Genomic DNA, 25,753 nt, shown 5'->3' with positions numbered 1-25,753 from the left:
GTCAGAGTTCGGTTCGTTTGGATGATGTGAACGCTGTTTTCCGAACTCGGGTGCGCACCCGCGAACCGTACTCGAGTCCGCTTAAAAAGGTGGTCTGGGGTACGGTTCATATGAACTCGGGTACGGTTCGCTGCTGATATGAACGCAATCGTACCAAATCGCGGAAGTGAACCGCTATTGATGACATATAATGTGGTGCGTGCCTGCGTGCGTGAGTGTTTAACAACTGTAAAAGGGTCTATTACCTTGACGAAAAGCGGGATTGACGCACTGCAAGCAGAGAGATGATTTCTGCTTGCCTCCACAAAAATTGTCTTCGGCGGGCGGGCAGACATCCCGCTGTCTTTGGAACTGTTTTAATACTTTTGCGGCAGACAGACGCAAGTGTGTTTCTGTATATTTTCTTTGAAAACGAAACCAAAGGTTCAAAAAAAAGAAGAACAAATGTGAAACGAGCAATTCTATCCATGTTGACGCCTTTTCATGGCGGTTACCAAGCAACACGAGTAAGCGCCAGCTGCAGCTTGATGACGCAAGCGTACTGCGGTTCGGATACAAATAATATAATGTGAACACAGTCCATCGGAGGCAGGGGGAGGGGGGAGCAATCGAACTCGGGTTCGGAACAGGCAATCGAACCAAGTGTGAAAGCACCCTAAGTGCATTTTCTGTAGGCATACTATTGATGAAGTAAAGCTTGCTAGAAAATGTTATACTCACACAGGGCCGGCGCTAGCCATTTGGGTGCCCTAAGCGATGACATGTCCCCACCACTATTTTCTAAGGTCGATATATCTCGCGGCACGAATGTACCAATACAAACAAACAAAACATCTCCAGTTAACCAGCAGATCATTCATTTCATTCGTTTTTTAAATAAGAGGCGATCTAGCGCTGAAATGTGTTGTTTTTTTAAATCAACTGATCAAAGTGCTCGTTGCCGCTGCGATCAGTGGCGCGGATACTATGTTTGTTTCTGGCTCGCGCACAGCCTTCACTCAGACGCGCGCTTCAATCCGTTGTGGAGAGACTCTCTATTCGTTCCGGTGCCATTAGAAAACAAAAAGCACAAAAAAGTGTCCCTGCCTGATATACAACCACTGAAAAACATAATCGGTTTTGATGAGAAAAAAAAAAAAAAAACTATATGAGTGCGGATTAGAACTCAGAACCTCTGACACGCTTGGCAAAAATTCTACCCCTGGACCACTTAAATACACGCTTAACTTCGTCGGATCAACATATAATAGGTCTCATTGAACGACCACTTAAACCCAATCAATGTACTATTTAAATCGATGGTAGTGTTATATCTGTTTTATCATCCCGCTGTCTTTTCTTTTTTCTTTTTTCCGTTCCGCCCCCGACTCTTGGTGCCTTTTCGACGCCATGTCTGAGGTCGGTGTCTGCCAAATTTTGACATTGATTGAGGCATAATCGAACAGACCACTGGGAGGTGGGGAGGGGGGGCACCAGAGGGAGACTGGCACAGTTGATTCACCTTTTTCTCGACTAATTTGGTCTAGGCCTATATTACTTTTGTATTGCTTTTGTATATTAACATGCTTTAGACATATTTTATTTGTTATTTATAGTAGCCTATTGTGATGATTTTTCACGACCCAGATTTTTTGGTGCCCCCCCAAGCACTTGGTGCCCTACGCGCAGTGCGTGATGTGCGTGTGCGGAGCGCCGGCCCTGTACTCACATAAGACAATTTGAAGGCACAATTGTATTCAACGCTGAAAACAATAATCACAAGTTAACTTTGTAATGTTGCTGTTAAAGTTGCTGTCTGTTCAGATCAGACATTTTTTAGGTTTGGTTTGGTTTTATGACTAGTAATGTAGACATCTGCCCCCGTAGGCAGTAGACAGCAAGTCAGCTTAGCGGGATTTGAGACACAGTCAGAGACTGCGAAATCTTACACAGTGCAAAGAACGCTTAGTCAAAGAGGAAATGACTGATGTAAACTTTTAATCATCAGAGGAAGGAATAGTATTTGTGATGTCTTAGCTCCTAATCAACACCTCCTCTCTCGGCAGGGCTGGAGCTAAAAGCTGCGGCAGCCCAGCAAGACTCCTACCCACCTGCTGGGAGATTTTCTCCAGGAAATACTGTTCGATCAGCTCAAAGGAGGAGCATTTGTTCAGACGCAGCTCCTCGTCCAGGCCCTAATGGGAAGGAAGAGGGAAGGAAGATGAAGCCATGCTTAATTCATTTGGCCAGCCACATTGGTTGAAGGTGAGAATACCTTATAATCTCCACTCTTAAGGTCTTCCAAGAGCAGCCCTTCTCCATCAGCTTGGAAGAACCGCACCAACGTCTGCACGAAAAAGAACTTGTTAAGGTGTCTGATCACTACCAGACTGACAATCAACACATGTTTTCTTCTTTTATGCCATCATATTTTTCTTGTGCTCTTTCTTTGACTGCATGGACTCCAGCAGACATGCACGGACTCTCGTAACACACTCTTGAGACTTGTTGTGCTAATAGACCAACTATATGGTTTTCATGTAAATCTGTGGTGATCTCCAGCCAGTTCCTCTCTGCTGGAATACTGTGTCAAGAGCTGTGGCGGCGAATATATGATGTGACTGTGACCGTGGCTGAGAATGCAGGCAGAGGGAAACCAGACATGACCCTTACAGTCCACAGAGTTCTTGTACTAAACTGCTAGCTGGCAAAACACATTGTTGGCTTTCAGCACCATTTTCGAACTAATCTAGTACTCATTTCCTCCCAAAATGGTGCTGGAACTCAACCAAAGGACCTGCGGACCTCTCTCAAAACCAATTTTATTAATCTTCAGACTGTAATTTCATCCTGTCAGAGGATATCAAACATGTTTGATAATTTGAGCTGATTTTAGAACACATTTGTTTTCATTTCTCATGCATCTCCTAGCACCGAGGCACATTTCTGTGTGAGTTTGTGGTGTTAGAACCCCTTTAGTTTTTCTCTGTAACATTTAAAAAGTCGGCAAGTGTATGTTGCCTAGTGTTTTAAAATAGATTTTTTAAGTTCTGTAGTGTAATACTGTATTACAAGTTATTATCTGATCTTAAGTAATTGATTCAGACTTTTTTATGAGCTGCTTTTATGCAAATATATAATGAATACAATTTATAGTAATCATATATGGATGTGTTGCTTCGACACATTGGGCAATTATATTGGAGTCTAGTTTTGCAGAGTTTAGATTTGTTTTGCGTTATCCAACCCTGGATTATGACGTTAATGGTGGTTTGAGATCAGAGTTTTTTTTTTTAGTCATTGTATAGCCAATTTAACTGGCCTAGAACCCCCCATTTCTTTGGTGGGAACATGTGGAATGCTTAAAGGTTGAGCACCAGAAACCTATCTGGGTAAATGGGCATAAGGAATTAGACAATAGCTCTGGAAATGATACCAAACCAGGATGGTTCACTCATATTACTATGAATGGGAGAAACTGCAACGCAAAATAGTGCACAATACGTACTGCCCTCTAAATAAAAGAGCCAGTGGCCAACTGGCTAAGTATTTGCACCACTGCAGCTGCCGTTAGAAACTCCGGTTCCAGTGTCCTGAGATGTGCACTTGGGATGGCACATATGCATTGGCTGGACAAACCTGAAATGCTTTTTTAACCATTTTTAAAAATAAGAAATAGCATTTATTAAACAGTCTGTGTCAGATTGTATTGCTGATTTGAAATATGTTATTTAAATGTGAGTTTGGCAAGCTGTTTTTTATTCTGTATGTCCCCATTATATAGGAGTTGGTCTTGCATGTGAAAAATAGCTACCATGCACATATGGCCGCCACGTGAACTGACTTTCCTTGAAAGGGACTTTGGTGATACTCATGTTGACTCATCCGTACTGACCTCTACAGTGTACTGGAAACGTGAGTAGAATTCCACCTGGACACCCCTGTTTTCCGCCACCGTGTCCAGGATCATCCGCAGGAGCAGCTCCCACAGACTCTGCAGAACCCTAGGGTACAAAACAACCAGAAAGATCACGTTCACGGACACAGTGACCTCCTTCACACGCAGTCAATTGCCACTTTAAAGTGCCCAATTTACTTGGAAAACATGCTTCCAATGGTAAATCTATGTGTCATTACAGTTACATTACTGTTATCGCTACAGTATGCCCTTAGGGCCGCTCATCACTAAATGATGAAAGTAATTACCTTGTTAGATTCTCTTTAACCAATGACTCATTGAGGATGACTAGAGTGTCATCTAGGTACTTCATCAGAGGAGCCACAGCCTGGAGCAGTTCATCAGAGAGAACATATGTTGAAAAACACATTAGACCATAGCCGAATTATGCTAACATGAAATAATTAAATGATTTTTCTCTGTTAATTCATACTTGCCTCGTCATTGTTAATAGAGTCTGGAGATAAGCTGATGTGTTGAATGCATCTCTTGAGTTCAGAAAGCATCTGTGTAGGACAAAGATTTATGTGGTTTACTCAAGTGTGACTCATTACTCTGTACAATCTGTGCAGAAATTGTGCAAAATTAACCAATCAGGAGTGCTTTTCCTAAAAGCATTGATAGCGAACTATAGTCAAGTTCGGTTGTTAATAACAGTTCAACGAATTTGTGTTTCCTGGAACCTGAAATAGTTCCAACAAACATTTGTGAAAAGCTTCAAAACGTTGTGTGGAAGAGGTCTCGACCTTTGGTTAGAAGCATAGTTTCTTGTTAGTTTGACTTGTGGATTTAAATAGATCATGATCTTGAGAAACATACAAGCTACCATGCTGTACAATCTATATCTTCCATTCCATTTATACACAAACTTCATTCTAGGCCAGATTTACTAAAAGCTTATTGCTTATTACTTATTGCATATGTATTTGGGGGGGGTAATTTGTAATGTTTAGTAAATCTGGTCCTATGTCTTTTACCTTGTTGAATGGGTAACGCACCCCAGATTGGCCGTTTGCAGAAATCTCATTTTCAGAAAACAATTTTCATGTGCAGTATGCATCAGCGTTAACATAGCTTGCTTGCTTGCTTGTCACCATATTCATAACATTCAAGGACACAGTTCTTGTAAGAACTGTGTCCTTTGATGTATGCCATTACCCTATCAGTAAGATGTGTGATTAGCCGCTTGGCCTCCCTCTGCAGGTCGATATCAGCGTTGTAGAGCTGCCCATTCAGGGACTTGTTGACCTGCTCCTTCCCTTCCAAGCCGCACGACTCCCCCATGGCCTGTTCTACCCCCCGCCAGTCCAGCTCCCGCGGCAGACCTCCCAGGTACACACGCACAAGCTCCGTGCTATTCAGAGCCACACAAACCTGCGCCAAAGCAGCAGCCAGGAAGTGGAGGAAGGGAGATTGGAAATGAGGAAAGGAGAGGTAAAAAGTGGATAGAACAAAAAGGAAGAAAGTAAGGAGGTGTAAATGGGGCGGAGGGAGAGAGAGAGCATATAGTGCGTAATGAAAAGGGGGCGCTAACGAGGGCAGACACACTATGACACAGGCGCACCGCTGAGACGTCAGTGTTGTCAGGGAGAAGCACTCAATGCTGACATTTACTTCGCTCGTAATTAAAGCCAACCCTCCATCGCCCAGAAGCGCTACCTGCACGATGAAACTCTTGTTGTGCTCTTGTCCCAGCTGGCCCCTCTCAATCTTGCGCTTGATCAGCTCGGCGTAACACACCGCCTCGCTGCAGAAATTCTGCCATACATGAAGAAAGAATTGCGTTATCTGAGTGAAACCATCAATTCTCCTTTCCATTACAGACAAGCTTTTTATTTTCAGAGTTTTTGACTGCCGCTCTCCAGCTGTGCAAGCTTAAACTGCATGCTTATGAAAGTGGAGCTTAGAGATCAGTGGTGCTCACGTCCGTCAGGCGTGTGATGAAAATGAAGGCTCCCGCTGAATCGGGCCACGCCAGCTGGGCCCAGAACTCCCGCACCTGGCTGAAGCATGTTGTAACGTCCACCGCCGAGGAGCTGTGTTTGGTCTGACTCTGAATCAGCTCCAGCTGTACCATTAAAATACACACGTCATGTTATGCAGCCAACAAACCCTCATTAACACACTCATAATGAGGGTACGTTAACTTGATTTTTCGGTAACACTTTATTTTACATTGTCCTTTTTACACTTTGCATGTAATGTATAGTAATAACAGTCAATTATGCAGAATTACTGAACCAAACCCTAACCCTATAGTAAGTACATGTTGTTACATAAATACACTGTAACATGGACACCTTAAAATCAAGTGTAACCAATTGTTCTTACTTAAAGAGGCTAAATCAAAGAAGCTGTAATTTTCTTAGTGGTAAAGTCTTCTTAGTGGTAAACTAAAATATCAGCTAGGGCCATGTTTCCAAAAATAATTATTAGTAGATCATATAAATTATTATACAAATTTTCTGAAAATTATAGGTTGAAGCTTATAGTAAGTATAGACTACTGGAGACAACAATACACTGTAAAAAATATTTCTCAAAGTTAAAAAGAAAAATATTATTGGAGTACGTTTTACAAGGAAAAACTATTTCAGTCTTCTTCAAAATTTCAAATTTAATTACTTGCCGTTACTTTGTAAATATTTGTGAAATTTAATAGCAATTTCTGAGAGGAAATAGTTTTAAAGTAAATCCTGCACCGATTATTTTTCAGTGTATGAATAAAATTCAGTGGGAGCGGACATGCTGTCTTTAAAGTAGAAATGGGTTTTAAAATGACTCACTGACATGGATGGAAACAATTGCACATGTCTTGGCTTGTCATGATGTCACCCAATGCCTCATCCTCCATAACCTATTCCTCTCTTGACAATTCGCTTGCAGAATTGCTACAGATATAGCTTTACAATGAATCTGCCTATAACACAGTTTCCACATTATTGTGCGCCCCACGGGCCCAGGCCAGTTAATCTGCTGCTATTTTATGCTATTCTTTCTGACATCGCCATTGAAAAACTTGTATTGGTTGGCCATGTATTGTATTGGTAGGTATAATATATGCTATAACACAAAAATGTTTTGTCCTTGCTCACCTGATCCATTTCCACAGCTTTGCGGATCCTGTCAGTGGATCTTTCATGTACAATCTGCAGCCATTTGTGAATAGAGGTCTTAAACCAATTGTGAAATCCAGTCAGAGCCAACATCTTAGTGTCTCTGAAAAGAAATGTGAATCACCAGTTTTTTGGCCATTCTCATACTCAAGAGTGGATAACTTCATCAATTATGGGTAAAATCATTTATCTATTAACCCTCATGTACATTCATTCATTCTCTCCATGTGAGTCACTCTTTACATAATAGCTTAGGTGATGAATTAGCACTCATGCAGATGGATGAAGGGCAACCCAATGACTAACTTGAGAGGCAGGTACTCCCTGAAGCGTTTGAGGGACTTCAGAGACATGAAGAGCTCAAAAAGGGTCTCTCCCATGGTTTGAGTGAACCGAAAACTCTCCTGCTCCAGGTTCCCACACACTCTCTCCATTGCCACATTGACGTCATCTGCCACCTAGGGACACAGCACAACATTAAAGCCCCCCTCTATCACCTGGCTCCTGTTTATCGAGGCAAGACTTATTTTTAACGGAGATCTATAAGTGTTTCCAGGGGCGTTCAAACTTACAAGCTTCTCTAACTGCCGGTAGGAGATGCTGAAGAAGTCAACCTTCACAGAGCTGAAAGACAAGACACAAAACATGTATTTTCTGGAATTTTTGTTTTGTTTTGTTTTTAATGCTCAATTTCATTGTTGTTGTGTCCCAACCCATCTCATTAAAACTGAATTGTGTTTTTTTTTCTCTGTTAAAATAATTTATTCTATCTCAGCTTCATTTGCAGAGACAGCTATAAAAAAAAAACCTATTTGTAGGTTGACTTTCCAAAGTGTAAACAATATGGCTGTGCGGGGCAATCAGAACATTGCCTGACCAATTCTATGGGGGCTATTCTGGAAACCTGTTTGAACATTTTTGTCATTATTTTTGCAATTCTGAAATTATACACTTCATCTTTATGCAAAGTTCTACAAAAGTTACCTGTAATAAAGCTTGTTGTAGACATTTTGTCCTCTCTGCACATCATCACACACTGCATCCACCACCACAACCAGACGCCTCAGCTGCTCCTCTAAAGTCTGTAGAGATGTGCAGAAAACAAATACATTGGCTCACAGAAACACTCGACCAGTGCTATCTTGTTCAGTTATGGCCAATAGAGAAACTGCAGGAGCTCAATTCACAGTAGTATGTCTTTTTAGATATAATATACTACTATATAAACTATCCCTGTAGCATTTCTGCCGCTCAAACAGTAAAGCATGGCTAGTTCCAACACTAAGGTCAACACTTGATTCCCAGAGAATGCATGAACTTGTAAAATTTACAACAACGTAAAAGGCTTTGGAAGAAAACCTCTGCCAAATGCATATAAATAGAGGACCATTGAAACTAGGTAAACATTTATGTTGTGCTGTTGCTAAATGAATGGAAGTATATTTGATTATATATTTTTGGATATATATTACAAATTGCAATTGTTATAAAATGAATACTTACTCCTTCGTCTGGTTTAATGTTTGATATTATTCCTTCATACCACTCAACTGTGCCTTTCTAAATTCAGGAACAAGCAAAGAAACCAAAAATTACAAATAGTAAAAATATATCAATGCACCCATAGTACAATAAAATATGCTCCAGGTACTATTTTACATTCAACAGATAATATTTAAAATTACTGTATGCAGTGGCCCCAAAAATATTTGGACACTTACTGTCGAAATTTCGGAATGTCACTGCATTAAAATATCCGCTTGAGCTTTTCTCAGAACTACCTTCCATTTTCTGCGCCATTTTTGCAGTGACCTTTAGTGGTCTTAGGATGAGTAGTAGATGTGTGAAGTCAGTTCCTCTCTAGTTCACAAAAGTGTCCTAGATTTACCACAGGTGGACTTCATCACATTTACTATGTCCCACAACCAAAGTGTCACAAAAATGTCTTCATTTTGAACAATGTATTTAATTTATTTAATGGAAACCAAACAAACGTCTTTTTTTTCTTGCTAAATGTTGTTTGAAAAGTGTACTTGTGCTGTATTTCTTGAAAATAAAGTGTCACTTGGTTTAATGTTTAGTAATATATTGCAGGGACATTCATACATTACCGTTTTCAAATGTTTATAAGTCTCTTCTGCTCACCAAGGCTGCATTTATTTCAAACAAAAGTACAGTAAAACAGTAATATTGTGAGATATTTTTACAATTTAAAACAACTGTTTTCTACTTGAATATATTTAAAAAATATAATTTATTTCTGTGATCAAAGCTGAATTTTCAGCATCATTACTCCAGTCAGTGTCACGTGATCCTTCAGAAATCATTTTAATATGATCTGATTTGCTGCTCAAGAAACATTTCTTATTATTATCAACGATGAAAACAGTTGTGCTGCTTAATATTTTTGTGGAAACCATGACAAAGTTTTCTTTGATGAATAGAAAGTTCAAAAGAACAGCATTTATTTGAAATAGCAAAGATATTTATACAATATATATATAAAACTTGTTTTATTATTTTTATTTTTATTTAAAGCATCCTTGCAGTGTACATTTTTGGCAAGTGTGGCTTCAGTGTCCAAATACCCCTCAGGGCCACTGTATGTCTCACTGTAGGTCTGGAACACCTAGTTACCTTTATAACTGTTGCTATTTCCAAGTGCAGTTCATTGCGGTTTGAACACACTGCTCTAAAGGCTGCCATTGACTGCATGTGACCAATGCTCCTAAAGCACACATACACAAAGATCAATATCCAAAAAACAGTTTCAACGGCGCTATCTGGAAACTGCATGCATTGTTCATACAGTATGTTTGTGTGTTGGTGTGTGTCTGAGCCTAGAGTACTGTACTACATTGTAGTAGCAAAAACCCCACATGAAATCCATTTTCGTATGTCCCGCTACCCAATACAGATCTACCCAGAGTCCGAAAGGGCAGATCACCATGAGCTTGCAGACACAGCTGCTGCAATTGATGGTAGAAATATCTGAATATAAATAGATTTATTTTGGTCCTTCGGCCAGAAAATCGACCGTGCGAATGTCGGTCTGCGAGCTCATGATTCTTTGTAGCCTGTGTGCGTGTGTGTGGGTATAAGTTTACCTCAGCATAAGCTCACAGCGTATGATGGCAGCAGAATTGTTGCAGGGGAATACTTGACGCATACTCTTCATTTGAGACAGGCAGTAATCACAGTAAAGTCTGAAGCTCTCTGCCAAGAGACTCTCCTGCACTCAGAAACACACAATTACAGGATGGAGCCAGATGAAAAGAATTAGTTCCAAACTAAAGCCTTAGGGGGGAATTCACAAAGAATTAATTACACCTGCTCATACCAGCGTTTTTTTGCACAGGCTGACTGGGTTGTTTTAGTATCCGATTTGCTAAAGGAACGACACATTAAATTAGCGCACAGTGCAACTCTTCGATTCTGAGCGCAAGTTTGTGGGGAATGCGGCACAATGTTAAATGCGTATTAGCACAATGTTAAATGCGCCAGACAAATAGCAAAGAGTATAATAAGCCTAGTTTACATGGAAAGTAGCCATGATTGTGATCAAAAGATTGACCATGCATCTTTCTGCAAGTCGACATGAAAAGGAAATTAAGTGATCAAATTATGTGATCTTATTGTGACGAATTCATGTCTGCACAAGCTTACATTTTTCAATCAAAATCTTTCAGTGAAATGGCGAATTTTCTCTGGTGATGTATGCTGGACTTCTCCAATCATTTACTCCATTATTACAACCAACTAGCTCACATTCAGATCTGCCTCCATCCAATCAACAACCGATGGATAGTCCACGCCCTACATTTATTTTTCTTTTATTAAATCCGTTTCACTCAAATGTACGTCACAATATGGAAGAAAACATCCGTTGCTAATTATGTTACATTCTGACTTTACATAAATATGCACTGCATATTGCGCCTTATTAAAAGTGGATTGTGGGTGGTTAGTGAAGATGCAGATGTTTGTGCTGAAATCCTGGGAGCAAAAGTGGTGCAACTGTTTACACTACTATTACCTTCTTAGGTTCACATAGGTCACATTTTTGGATTCAACAAAAACTGTGCATAAAATCCGTTCTGGACAATCCTCTGGTTCATTAACATTGTCAGGGTCTGAATTGGGCTTTAATTGGTTTGATATTGACGCCATCCTTACTCATATTTACACTGGAGAAGAACTTGCAGTTATGGAGGGATGGGACATTTCCCAAACATGCACTAAGCGCTGCCAATCACAACACACTGGGTCAGCTAACCAATCACAGCACATTTCGTATTTCGGAAGGAGGGGCTTCATCGAAACCGGCATGTTCGAGCCAGACTGGAGAGAGAGGAGCTGTAATAATGTAAAATATGTGAAAAATAACGTGTTTTATGAACAATCAAGCATGATAGCATAGTCTAGAACACCCCAAAAACAAAATCAAGACTTCATAAAAGGGCATAACAGGACCCCTTTAAACTTTTTACACTTTTTTTAATAAACGAGTCTAGCGACCCCACACTTTTTTTTTTTAAACACAAAAACGTGTTTGATTTTGGTGTTTTTTTCCAGTATACTATCTAAATATATTTTAAAGCAACATACGTTTACTTAAGCAAAGCTATATGTATGTTGTTTACAAAAATATATTAAAACATCACAAGTTTAAACTATTTTCAAGCATAAACCTGAATGCATATTTTTTAGATTTACGCTTAGAACAGAAACAACATTGTCTCCAAATATTCTCAGACAATAAATCCTGATATCATGCAAATTTGCTTCTTAAGTACAGTAAGTGTACATTTTTCTACAAAAGTTTGCATTTTACTGGAAAACGGTGGACAAATCAGGAAAATGCTTTTTTGCGCAGCATCAGCAGAGTGAATTCGCCCCTAATGTGTAAAGCTCAAACGAGTGCTAGAGTGATGTCCAGACACTGTGTTACAGCACATGGACGTTTCCCAGATGTTCAGAGTCAGCGAGCTGTTGTAAAGACCCACCAGCTCCCCTTGCACAGCGGTATCCTCCCACTCTGCCTCCATGGTTTTCAGCAGCCTGAGAAGCAGAGCGTAGCTCATCCTCTGAGAGCGGTGATGGCTGCTGTAACACTGCCAACGGCTGCAAACACATGCAAAAACATCCGTTTTACACACTAGTGTCAGTCTCACTGTTGGCAGGCATGTGTAGCTAAAGCATGCAGTGATTATCAGGATGGGCCTTGGTGTTATGATAAGCATGTGCTGTTTTCATGCTGTAGTGCTCATCCTGTCAATAAACATGCCGACTGCGTGGCGAGATATGATCTCACTGCAGGTTTGATTTTTAATACGCACATGATGGCCTGCTGCAGAGGGGACAGGTCAGCCTGCACTGCATGATGGGACAGCACAGTCCATGCAGCCGCACACACTTGTCCATTCCAGTTATAAGGCTCTTTCTGCAATTAAAATGGATTATTTATGACAAGCTCTAAGCTTGATGCAGATGAATGATGGGCAATGTAATACAAAAAAGTGCAACCTGAATTTGATTGTGTTCATAGTCCAGAATCTGACTCAACATCTTCTTGTGAATGGTTACATTGGAGGCCATTTTACTCAGTGCTGTGTCTCTCTATTGAGCAGAAAAAAGAGTGATGAATACATATTCATATACATAAAGATGAATAGGCATTTTAATCTTAAAGGAATGAAGTCTTTTACTCACCATCCTGTCATTCCAAACCAACATGCATTAGAATGTACAGCACCACTCAAAAGTTTGGGGTCGGTAAAGGCCCATTCATACCAAAAACAATAACTATAAAGAGAACTCTAATTGTATAGCATCCACAACAGCTGACGAAAGCGGTCGGTTTATTCTAAGCACAAACTGCAGCTTTGTCGTCTGCCACTTTAAATGCTCTTATTAGCTGTCAATGGTTTTTATTGTTCATTGTTAATCTTCTTAATTCATTGACACTCGTGATCAAATTAATGCATTCTTGCTGAATAAAATTATTTATTTATTTTTAAAAATCTTACCGACCCCAAACTTTAGAGCAGTAGCTGCTCTTGTCTATTTAAATACAATTAAATGGGAATCTGGGCTTTCGAGTTCCAAAATTACAATTGAAGCTCAACAGCATGGATCCCCATCGAATAGGTAGATGGAAAAGCGAAGCCAGTACATTCTTCAACATTCAATGTTTGTGTTCCACAGATGAATAGAAGTCATGCAGTACTTGAAATACATTAGGGTGAATAAATGATAATAAAAAATTCAGAGTGAACTATCCCTTTAATGAGTGCTGCTAGATTCCAGCAGTACCTGAGTGGTGAAGAGGCGAAGAATCAGGTGACATTCTCCCTGAACTTTAGAGGCGCTGGATCTGGGCTCCAACTTAAACCATTTATCATAACCAACGACCGGAATCTCCTAGTGATAGACAAAAAAGTGGCACAAAAGTAGATACAGTGATAAACTCGATGAGTTGCCTGGTTGTTATAACAACTTAAATGTGCAGAATTAGAGCTCACATTCAATGGGATGTTGATGCAACCTAGGAAATCATCAGCATTCTCCTCACTTCCTGATGCAGCGGCCCCGTTAGACCTCACGGATTTGGCAATTTGCTTGAAATATCTAAAATCATGATGCAACAGTTTGAGTCATACTTTCGGCATGCATTTTAACAAGCATTTGCAGAGCATGAGTCAGATGCATCTCAGGTTCACAAAAGGCGGCCGTTGTGTGATCTACCTGCCCATTCCTCTGAATCCACTGATTTCATTCAGCTTCTTACAGGCTTCCGCAACTGAAACATCGTCATCGTGATCCCTAGGGTGGAAAATTACAACTTTTCGGTGAGAAAAACAGACTGCTCTCGTTCTGAGGAACATCTGTTGATATATCTTACCATATGTCCAGATGGAGAAGGTCATTGTGAACGTCATCAATGTCACTGTGGAAAACAATCACATTTAAAAACGATGTCCCAGTTACATTATAACTGATGATTACAGATTTTCAATTTTCAGTTCTAACAGTAAGATGCTCACAAAACGAAGTGTTCATTCCACACTGGGTTGAGAGTCTCTGGTTTGACTTCGGTCACTTGGATATCCCTTCCCGCCAACACCTCCTTAACACTGGAGCGCTTCTCTAGCTTTTCCCGTCTCTTGCGAAAACTGAACCTTCTCTCTTTCTTCTCCTCGGTGTCTTTGGGTGATTGTCCCAAGAGAATTCCCAGCATGCAGTAGGGGTCACTGTAGCCTACCCAGTGTGAGGCAATAAATGTTGGCTAATTAATTCCACAAAGGCTAGGATAAATGGTTTCAAAGCAGATAAAATACTTTTTTTTTTTCACTCGGTTTTACTGAATCATATATGTTGTGTGAATTTTGGCTCATCAAAACGAGAACAAAAAAAATTTGCAGACAAAATAAAGTCTAAACTAACACAGTTTCTATGATGCTTTAATTAATATAAATAAAATGTCCTTTGAAGATTTTCTAAGGGATGCAGGTGTGAATGTTTTGTCTTGCTGTTCTTGTTTGTTTCTGGATACTCCGAAACAAAAATCAATGCCACAGACTACAACAAAAGGTCATGATTTTAGAAGTAAAGCACACAAATAATACACAAAAGGCTAAAATATCTTACCATTGGCATCTTTCGCCATGAGATTTTTGCCTTTCATTACCGAGACCCTGAGAGAAAAGCTGGCTTTCTGCAAAAGAACGTTTCACACCTGGATTAGAAAGCCCTACTGCAGTAATCAAAACGAAACACGTTTCATTTTGCTGTTCGACATGGTGGCGGCACCTTGAGTGAGTGCACAGTAAAATAAACGCAAGCATGCCGTGCTTTAGTGCCAAGGCTTGTCGAGAGCAAAGAAGTCAATAGAGGTTTTCTTTTTTCAGATGTTAGAAGTGAGTATGTTGTGTATGACACAGGCATTGGGAGACTGCTGTTCAAATGAAAGCTTGGATCATTGTGATGCACACTGAAATGGCACAACATTTTTCTGTCCTTTTCAAAGACCTTCTAAGAGGTTACAAGCGGTAACTGGGGCATCTTTCACAGTGATATTTCAAAGTTTAGTCATGTAGAAACTGATTTTTATTGATTTGTTTAGTAAGAGAGGCTCTCTATGCATATAAATATTTTTCACTTGTTGAAGATTTCTTTAGTCTTTACTCATACAAAAGGAAAAATGATCTGCATTTAAAGAAATAATAGGTTGACACTTGATGTAAAGCTGGCAGCAGTATATGCTGTGATTGTCAGAACAAGAGAGTCATGTACATAGTATCAGACAAAACCCTCACCTTCGATTCTCTGACTCTCTGGAGGATGATGTCATGCTCCTCTTGACCCATATCAAAGACCTGAGCGAGAAAGTGATCAGGGGAAAGATTAGTTTCTGGAATCATTCATGATTAAGAAATGCAATGACAGACATCTTCACAAGTCTTACAGTAAGTCTTCCGCAAAAATATTAAGCAGCACAACTGTAAAATATGATAGTAATAAGAAATGTCTCTTAAGCAGCAAACCAGATCATATTAGCATGATTTCTGAAGGACCATGTGACACTGAAGACTGGAGTAATGATGCTGAAAATTCAGCTTTGCCATCACAGGAATTTTAAAATATATTACAATAGAAAGCATTTATTTTAAACTGTTATAATATTTCACTGTATTTACTGTATTTCTGATCAAATAAATGCAGCCCCGTTGAGCATAAGATCTTACCGACCTCCAAACCCCCGAAGTTGGAAGTGTATGTAAATATAATAGATGTTGTACTGTGTATAAATACATGCTTTATTTTAAGGGAATTTCATCATAAACAAATATATCTATAGGCTTATTAGACTTTTCTAAAAAGTATATGACAAAAAAGTATAAGATAATATAATTAATAATAATGATAATATTAAAAATGAATAATAGTTTAATTATTATTTTAAAATGTAGACATATTTACAAAATTGTCTAAAAATTGTTTAAAACAAAATCAACAACTCTGAGACAAGAACGAATTTTTAGACGAGTTTGTTTGTTCATGGCTGCTCAATTAGACATTTATGTATAAAAGACTCACTTAAAGAATTAGTTCACTTCAAAAGTTGTTACTCACCTTCAAGTTGTTTCAAACCTGTATGGATGTCTTTCTTCTGCTGAACACAAAAGAAGATATTTTGAAGAATTTCAGTAACCAAACAGTTGATGTCTCCCATTGACTTCCATAGTATTTCCATATAGCCAATGGGGCACATCAACTGTCTGGTTACTGACATTCTTCAAAATATCTTCTTTTGTGTTCAGTAGAATAAATAATTTCATACAGGTTTGGAAAAACATGAGGGTGAGTAAATAATGACAGAATTTTCATTTTGAAGTGAACTATTCCTTTAAGAGTGTATGAGATACTGTGATATTTGGAGAAAATGTTTTTCCTTGTAGACATAAGAGTTGTGTTGTTCACGGGTCTCTAATTTGGAGTCCGAATGAAGTATCAAACTATAAGAGTCTTAAACACAACTTGATCCAGAAGCTCTGATTAGAGTTTCTATCTCAATTTTCAACTTTCGGAAACATTGCATAGAAAACTCTTTAGAAAACTTCTACATAAAAATGTAATTCAAATGAGTGCTGACGGCCATTATTCTTGGGAGAGGGGGTTTTGCCTTTTATAGAAGTGATGGTAATCAAAGCTCAGGCTATGTCAGGGTTTTTTTTTTTTTTTTTTTTTTGGAAGAAAAAACATTATAGATCAGACGCTTCAAACGGAAGACCTGCTGCACCTCAGTGTTAGAGGTCTCAGAATGTAATCAGGCTCCTCTGGAATGACAGGGGTTTCATAGGTGTAATATAAGCACCGAACATCAATCCCCATTGGGCACGGGCTTTGATGTTTAATCATGTCTGAGACAAGAGCATCTGCTCCAACTCATAAAACCAAGTCAAAGTAAACAAACCCCCCACCACCACCCACATACAACCCTCCGCTCCCCCACAATCCCTTCAAGGAACGCAAGCACTTTGAAAACAAAAGATAAAACAAATATTCCTGTCAATTTCATTTCCATTTAGAAATCAATCAGAGCACGATATTTATTTAGGTCTTGGTGGTTTTGGAGCACCAAAGGCACAACACATATTGTGATATTTGTGTTGTTATTGGAAGGATGTGGGAGTGTTTAAATCTTTATTAAGCAAATAACAGAGTCGCACCTTCTGCAGGTAATTAAAAATGTCCCCTTCGCTGGTGACATATTCTGGCGACGGCACCCCGACTAGATTGACCACGGTGTAGATCGCCTCCTCATACAACAAATCCAGCTAAAACAGAATGATTGATTTTACGATTGGAGAAAAACAGCAATGTGCCACAAGAAGGAATCATGCAATCTGAATCATTCTTGCGTTTTGAAAGGATAACCAGGAGACTCACCTCATGCCTGGTGGCTCTTTCTGGAACAAAAGCCTGGTCTTTGCACTCTGGGGGTGGAGGAGCGCAGCTGCTCTCCTCCTGTAAATGCATGAGGACGGAGAACCAATAGAAACAAAGATGACAGGTGAGGTGATCAATGAAGAGTGAGGAGATCATTAATTGTGCGTAACAATGAGCTCAAAGCAATTCCGTAACCATGTAGATTCAAGGGCTGCGAGCAATGAGCTGGCCAAAGGAGAGTTTATGAGCTCTTCAGAATTACCGTCTGTGAGAAATGGATAATTTGATCCAAAATATGAGCTTTTATCTGGGTTTACGTTAATAGATGAAAAGGATCTTGACAATAGGACAGTGATAAACCCGCACTTTTGTCAATGAACATTTGTCAATGAACACGTTTACTTTTTAGTTGGTGAATGTATAACACAATCAGTTCTCCAAGGGGAGTGATTTGACTCAAATGTTTTAATCAATGACTTGACAATCAGCTATCAGGAGTTTCAGGGAGAATCTGAAACTAAAAAAAATAAAACAGGTTTTATTCACAACACAGGCTTATGAAGTGATTTATGAGGCACTCAGATCAAAAAATTCTACCATGGTTTACTACTATTGTAATACCTTGTGGTAGCTACCAGACAAACCATGCAAACCAAGTCCTCATTCAGTGTAAAATTTACAGCCATAAAATGGCTATTAACTAATAACATTATGTTTGCTATTCATAATTAAAGATCCATCCCAGACAGCAACATACTGTCATGTCTGCCCAGATCCGGACCACATCTGGTACATGTGGATTCCATGCGTATACCAGATGTGGGCTGACTCTATGTTGCAGTCTGGAATTTTGAATTTGAATTCATTTCCTGCAATTTGAATCAAAATGGCAAACATGATGCAGAATTGCAATTTAAATTTAAGGCTGAATAAACTCGTAAGAAATTTGTATAACTGCAACAGTATGAAATTTCTAATCAAGTCTTGATTCTTTGAAACTTTAAAGGAGTAAAAAAGTTTTAGGCCTGGCAAACAAAGAGTCAACAGTAGATTGCACTTAATTTACATTTAACAAATATATGGACCAGGATGGAAGAACATTTCATTTCCCAGAATGGCATGACCTGTTCAATTTCACTGTGTTGATAGAGTGTCGTTCAGTTTTCACAGGTATTTTTCCTATTCATTTTTCCCAAAGGGACTTTTTTTAAGAAGTCTTCCTTAAAAACCTAAATGCCATGATCCAATCCAACAAGTTATGAGGTGAATCAACATTAGAAACTCTGATTCTAAGAAGAAAAAAAAGGTACAAGACTGTGTCCATAACGGCTTTAATGAGCCACACTTAATATTCAACAATATTATTGATCTGACTATACTGATGCTGTTGTATAAGAACTGAACTGAACACCAGGAACTCTGCTGTTAAACATGATTATTTAAAAAAATAAATAATAATAATGATAATGTGGACTGCCAGCTTCAACAGAAGCATATACCATTGATTAACAGCGGTCTGTCTTTAATGTTTTATCTGTTTTCATTAAAAATCAATTCCCTTATGGAGAAAATTAATTGGATTTTTACTTGCGGAACGCGGCTGTTGCACTCTATTGTAATTTGTCCACTTCCCGTAATCCCGATGCAACTTCCTATGGGTGTGGCCAATTCAATTAAAATTGTAGCAACTGTAACTTGATCATAAAATCCCAGGAAAACAGACAAACGGTTTGCTAGCAATAACTCTAGCAGTGACTGCTGTCAGAGTTCATGAATCCACTGTAAGGAAAACACTGGGCAAGAGATGTGCGCGTGGGAAGTTATTAAGGAGGGATTTACTGCTCGCCAAAAAGAACACTGCTGCACATTTCAGCTTTGTTAAAGACCACAAGAAAGGTCCAGACACATTTGCCAGAGTGACAAGATAAAATTCGATCTTTATAGCATAAATGGGAAAGTTATTTTCATCCACAGTAAAATGGTGAATTCTGACATCAGACCCTCACAGCAGACGTGCCATATGGTGGTGGGAGTATCATGATTTACAGCCTAAGAACTGGATAGCTTGCGGTCTTTGTGGGCATAATGAATCTTAATTGTACTCGGCATCTCCCCAGCAGAAACGCTAGTGAATTTGACTGTCTGCTTTCTATTTCATCTCAATAGGCATTGCATTGTATTCTGATGAGATGAGATGCAATGAGATGAATGGCACTAAACCTGACTTGATTTATACAGAAAAATATACTTGTGAATGTCATGACAACAATGCATGAGGTGACGGTTAACAGAGTGTAGGTCGTGCATCGCAATGCTAATGATACTAAACACACAAGTAAATCAATAACGGAAAGGAGCAGCCAGCGAAATTATCTGTTTTCCAATGGTCAAGTCAATGTCCTGACCTTCAGCCGAATGAAATGTTGTGGCATGACCTGAAGTAGGATGCTCAAGCGAGACAAAAATCTCAATGACTGGGTTGGCCTAAGAATGATTTACAAAAAAAAAAAAAAAAACCTTTGTGAACCCATGCATCCGAGGGCTACAGGAGTATATACAGTGCTATGCATAAGTTTAGACACCCATGCTAAAGTTGACTAAAAAGAGGAATAAAAAATCATCTTTTGGAAATTGAACTTAATGCCATAATTAAAACAATTAGGAAAAATCCAGCCTTTAAGGACACCAATTTTCTTTGTGAATGAATAATGTATCGTAAATAAATAAATGTTCTTCCTTAAAATACAGGGTGCATAAGTCTGGACACCCCTATGTTAAATTCCCATAGAGGCAGGCAGATTTTTATTTTTAAAGGCCAGTTACTTCATGGATCCAGGATACTATGCATCCTGATACAGTTCCCTTGGCCTTTGGAATTAAAATAGACCCACCTCATCACATAGCCTTCACCATACCTAGAGATTGGCATGGAGTACTTTCCATAAGATCATCTCTCAATGCAAATCAAACAAGCTATTAGGCTAACTGAAATAAAACCATGCCAATCTCTATGGGCGTCCAGACTTATGCACCCTGTATTTTAAGGAAGAACATTTATTTATTTACGATACATTATTCATTCACAAAGAAAATTGGTGTCCTTAAAGGTTGGATTTTTCCTAATTTTTTTAATTATGGCATTAAGTTCAATTTCCAAAAGATGATTTTTTTATTCCTCTTTTTAGTCAACTTTAGCATGGGTGTCTAAACTTATGCATAGCACTGTATAAATCAATATTTTTATCATTTTCCCCACAAAGATGGTGAATGTTGGATCACTGTGTTCAATGAAGATGTGAAAAGGCATATTTTCATACATTAATTGCGTGATTAGATTGTCAGGACTACATATTTCTGTAGGATGCTTCAATAGTGAGTAAACAGTAGCCATTGAAAGTGGTAATGACATTTTTATCACCGAGAACCACTTGAAGGCAAAGTCTCAGCCAGCATTGATTGCTGTCCTTTTCAACATATACTGCTAGAACAGTGGGAGAGTAACGCTCTTCAGTAAACATCTAATTGAAGCACATTAACTCTGATGCTGTCTGTATATTAGAAGAATAGTGAGGGTGAGTTTCTGTGATTGCTGAATCCCACCGCAATGTTCAGGAGAGAGAACTACTTTAATATGACCTGATTCTTCAGATTGAACACACAGGGGAATGTGGTGACAGGGATACACCCAGGAGAAAGCAGGGATGCAATATTTTGAAGAATGTGGTTACCTCCATTTGGCCGGCAGACAGCAGACTATCCTGTTTCTGGAGGATTTTATTCATGCGGTCAAAGAAATCTCCGTTTCCCCTGGCAACCCTGGAAATAGAGACGGATCAGTTCAGTTGCGAAACATTTCACCTTTGTTTACATTTAATTACACAATGTGGCTTCAAAAAAGAGTTTCCCTTCCAGCCGAGAATAGGACGTTTTTTCCTGGTTCTGCTTCACTGTAATCAGTATCACATATATGCTGAAATGTCACCTGGACTTCTGAAGTGCTGCTCATTCACACTGATAAGATAAGATGAGCAACACTGATAAATCTTTGACAGGCATCCAGCAAATGCTTGTTTTGGGTTGACATGCAATTACTTGAACAGAGATAAATGGAGAAGTGGTAAAAAACTGTCAAATTGTCAAGTTTAGGCTGAAACTAAGAGCGATCCTGACATAAGACAGGATGAGGAGAAATTAGCAAGTAGCTTTTACTTTCAGACTATGACCATGGTTTCAGGAGAAGTTAAACTTCTTTGTTCAATGCAAACACTAATGTGAACAATAATACATAGTAGCAGTTGCTACTAGGGATATGCTGAATACCTTCTACTGAATACCACAAATAATGACTAATAACAATGAATAATAATTCAACCACATGATAATAAAAGACAATTTGCTATAAAAATAAGCACATGGAAAAAGTAACATGTGGTAAAGTGGTGTGATTTCAAGCGATTTCAAGTTCTGGTGGTCACATTGTATCTCAATTTATTGGGCGTCCCAGAAATGAAACATTTTCAAGAGCAACATTAAACTATGAAACTGCATCATACCTATTTTCTACAGTTTAAAATGTCTAAGTAGCCTATTTTTTTCAACTTGCAAGATAACATGTTTCTATTTCTCACTTTATTTTAACTTGATTTAACATACAGGTTGTAATAAAAAAGGGGATAAATAATTGTATGAAATCCACAGGGAATATTTGCAATAGGGAAACTATGAAATACAATTACATAGAAAAATAGGCCTTTCATTAATGCCGATTAACTTCCTGTTTAAGCTCCGCCCACATCCTGTTCTATCTGAATATAGAAAAGATTATTTTATCATTGCAATAGATCAACGCACTCATAGCAAGTTACGTCAATGGCAAATTTGTGACCAATTTGTATGAAGTTATATGATATTCTCATGTTTTCATTCAATATGTTAAGGGGTGGACCTTCATGCTTACTTTTTTTCTAAAAATGGTACGTTTTCGTGCGGCTCACATTATACAAATTTATACGAAATTGCCACGAATTGTTTCCTCGTGAGATCAGGTTGCAAAAGACACTTGCTTTTGACATGTCTTTTCTGCACACCCCTAATTGCTATACCTTTGCTGGTTTGTTCTCACCAGGCGACTTAACCTTGATCAAACAGCTTCTTCAGATGCATTTCTCTGGTGAACACTGCTTTGATGCTCCACATGTCAACTAGTACCAAACCAGCACTAACCACCCCGGTGCCTAATGGAAATGAATGCCGGTCTTTTCAGCGAGGCAGGTAATCCGTTACTTTACATATCTAAAAGAAGGGGATCAGAAACCAGATGTGTCTCAGCCAAGCGAAACAAACAAACATGCTGGGAAACACTGACAGCGGATTTCAGAACTTGTTGTGGACCTTGTTGATCGAGTTTATCTACAGAACGCCTGCGCTCACTGGGGATTGAGGTGACAGGCCTCCCCATGCCTCTGACAAGCCTGAAAATCAACAGCTTGAAACGCGTCCCTGAGAAATGGCCTCCATTGAGATAAGAAGATGATGGACATTTTCCGCCCTCATTAGAGTCCCTGCCGCATGCACTGCTTAAACATCGTCAATGCAACAATTATACAATCGTGTCTTGCCGCTTCTGATCAAGACTCTTACACCCTGTCCAACTTCATTTATATTATCAGGAGGCGATCCGGGGAGGGGGGAGGGGGGAGGTGGGAGGGGGGCTGTGCAACTCCCACAAAGCGGGGTGAACTCTTGGACCCCTGCCACTTGCTAATTTTCCAGACCCGGTCGTCATGGTGATGATAGCCGTTCAATGCGGGATTGGTTGGCAGAGCGCAGTACCTAGGGAATATCGTCCATCTCTCGTGCTCTGCCCTGCCTGACTTCAGTAGAGTGTGGAGGAATGAGCGGGGAACGCATTAGTATGGCCATACAGCTGTCAGACAGACCAGACCAGACCCCCTCGGTGAGCTCCAGCCCTCCCGTCTCTCATTATTTATCCAGCCCACAGCACTCCAGACAATTTTTTTATCAACAGCATCACAGCAGGTGTGCATTAGATACCTGCACCCCTAGATATCCAACAGAGTGCTCCTGGGATTCCCTCAGAAGATGAATTAGGGATGACACCTTGAGTCTGCATACATCCATATAAATATGGACTAAATGAGGCCGCACATTAAATCATTGTCTGATAAATCTAGGGCTGTCTGGACCGTTTTGTTCTTACTCGTGAGAAATAAAAAAATCGCAAATGAGATTTAGAGATTTAGAGTTTTAGAGATTTAGAGTTTTAATCTCTAAGTTGCTCCTCATAGACGGCAGTGAGTTAAAAAAAAAAAGTGCAAAGGTGCTGCATGAGAGCGATTTTAGTAATTTTGTTAACGTCTATAATTTTGTTAATTTCAAGAATGCACCCTTTCTCTAAAACCCTATTTTCCAAAAACATGTCAGCAAACCACAAGGTGTCAAGATTTGGCTGGTTAGCATGGACCCAAATGGCCAGTCACATTATAATATTTGTTTTAGTCACTCCCATTCATAACCATAAGCATGCAAATGCTCGAAACCGCTAATGCAAGCTCAAGAATTTCGCTGTGATTAAGTTTGCGTTTGAGTTTGGAGAACTCTGACCTGCAAATTCGTATCACGTGAAGATGTGACCACTGACCAACAGAAGAAATTATACATCACGACGTGACCTCTTAGCTGAATTAAAAGAATAAACTTTAAAGCTGCAGGTTTGCAGCGTTGCATGCAAGTGAAAGAGTCAATTGTATATTTTTACATTTTGTATTTATTATTATTTGTTAGATACTGAATTATGTTTTTAAAAAGGATACCACATAAAGATGTTGCATTGTTGGAAGTGTCTGAATGTGGTATGAGACCCTGCTGGTAGATTATAACTATGCCATATAGTTCTAATACATCTTTCTCCACAGATGGACATTTAAAGTGATCCTTCTAGACTGACTAAATATTTTTTTCTATTTTTTACTAATTGTTAATATTTCACTATATTATAGTAATTACCAGTGCTCATTCTTTAGGAGGCTCTCAAAAATGTGAAATAAGCTTATATTTTTCCCTGTTCTTGTGCTGACATCAGAACAACAATAAGTGTGTTTCGAATTCGGCTGGATGTAACCGATCTCTGAGATTTGCCGCTTGCTGTCAGAGAGCTGTTAAAAACTGAGACATGAATTTGGACGTTCCCATGGTGACACCTGTGAGGTGTTTGCATACTTATCACAGACGAAGTGATTGGATGCAATATTTGTCAAATACACAGAGATTTCAGATGTTTTCATAGAGCAACACTTTTTGTTCAATACTTTATGTACTGCTTAATGCAGCACCATATGTACAAGAATAAAGTTTGACATAAGCCTATACAATTTATATAACATAAAAAGTGGGTATACTTTTTATATACTGCAGTTTTGTTTTGAAAAACATGACGCAATATAACATTAAGGTTATATGAAAAGAGTTTTTACTGTTCTAAGAACACAAATTTGTTAGCATCAGCTGAGAGGATGTCATAATAAACATGAAACACAAGTGATTGTTGTTATTGGTGAATCCGGCCAATCGTGAAACAGCTGTGTCGTCATCAGATCTCGCACAGAGAAGCTACACAGAATGAGCCAGTTGGCTGCTCTCAAATTGCTCTTGCTGTACTTTCATGGCAAATGTCAGTCACGTGGCGTCGGCGTGTTTTTACAACAGTGATTTGATGATTGCACTAAGCTATATCACATTCTCACAACCATGCAATGTCAAAATTCATACAAACGTTTCTGGGCAACTGGTGAGTAAAACCGTTTCAACGCCAATTTTTACCCACATTTGGCACTTTGAACCCTGGCTAACATGCTACGGGTGTCCCACAGATGGTGCCGTGAGCTCATGCAGCGCTGTCAAAAGCAATCCGTGCATGAAAGTACTATTACAAAAGCGATTTCAATCATCATACAGTAACCAGTAACCATCATACAGCAACCGGTCGAAAAATATGTAAATCCATATAAATAAGGAAACATCACATCCCTGTTTTTCAGAGGCTGCTTCTTTCACTATTTTTAGCTGTTTACAGAGCCTAGTACTGTCATAGCGACAGGTAGCGATATTTATTTCAGTGAAATCTGTCAGGTAGTGAGGACATTTTATGTGTGGTATTCAAAAAACATTGCTTAGAGCACATTTAAGTTGCCTGTTTCTCAGATTTCTCTCCTGGGAAAAGACCTTAGTCA

At 39.1% G+C, this 25,753-nt stretch overlaps 1 protein-coding gene across 1 annotated transcript in view; it reads right to left on the bottom strand.

Moving 5' to 3' along the window:
- baiap3 (BAI1 associated protein 3) overlaps positions 1-25,753 on the bottom strand; it is a 56,187-nt gene that overhangs the window by 7,385 nt on the left and 23,049 nt on the right. Inside the window, exons 3-30 of the mRNA XM_084128262.1 lie at positions 21,233-21,320; positions 17,505-17,582; positions 17,285-17,392; positions 15,371-15,430; positions 14,703-14,769; positions 14,099-14,312; positions 13,957-14,001; positions 13,800-13,877; positions 13,577-13,682; positions 13,368-13,475; positions 12,579-12,671; positions 12,392-12,495; positions 12,059-12,176; positions 10,160-10,284; positions 9,690-9,780; positions 8,556-8,612; positions 8,037-8,134; positions 7,625-7,676; positions 7,359-7,510; positions 7,032-7,155; positions 5,862-6,005; positions 5,597-5,695; positions 5,096-5,311; positions 4,375-4,443; positions 4,186-4,265; positions 3,875-3,983; positions 2,255-2,326; positions 2,091-2,174 (exon numbers count right to left, since the gene is read on the bottom strand). Coding sequence (XP_083984388.1) covers positions 2,091-2,174; positions 2,255-2,326; positions 3,875-3,983; positions 4,186-4,265; positions 4,375-4,443; positions 5,096-5,311; positions 5,597-5,695; positions 5,862-6,005; positions 7,032-7,155; positions 7,359-7,510; positions 7,625-7,676; positions 8,037-8,134; positions 8,556-8,612; positions 9,690-9,780; positions 10,160-10,284; positions 12,059-12,176; positions 12,392-12,495; positions 12,579-12,671; positions 13,368-13,475; positions 13,577-13,682; positions 13,800-13,877; positions 13,957-14,001; positions 14,099-14,312; positions 14,703-14,769; positions 15,371-15,430; positions 17,285-17,392; positions 17,505-17,582; positions 21,233-21,320 — 2,839 coding nt within the window. The remainder of the gene's footprint in view (positions 1-2,090; positions 2,175-2,254; positions 2,327-3,874; positions 3,984-4,185; positions 4,266-4,374; positions 4,444-5,095; positions 5,312-5,596; positions 5,696-5,861; positions 6,006-7,031; positions 7,156-7,358; positions 7,511-7,624; positions 7,677-8,036; positions 8,135-8,555; positions 8,613-9,689; positions 9,781-10,159; positions 10,285-12,058; positions 12,177-12,391; positions 12,496-12,578; positions 12,672-13,367; positions 13,476-13,576; positions 13,683-13,799; positions 13,878-13,956; positions 14,002-14,098; positions 14,313-14,702; positions 14,770-15,370; positions 15,431-17,284; positions 17,393-17,504; positions 17,583-21,232; positions 21,321-25,753) is intronic.

The sequence above is a fragment of the Abramis brama genome, assembly GCF_963993115.1.
Source record: "Abramis brama genome assembly, chromosome: 1".
NCBI classification, from domain to species: domain Eukaryota; kingdom Metazoa; phylum Chordata; class Actinopteri; order Cypriniformes; family Leuciscidae; genus Abramis; species Abramis brama.
This window is presented reverse-complemented; position numbering and strand designations above follow the sequence as displayed.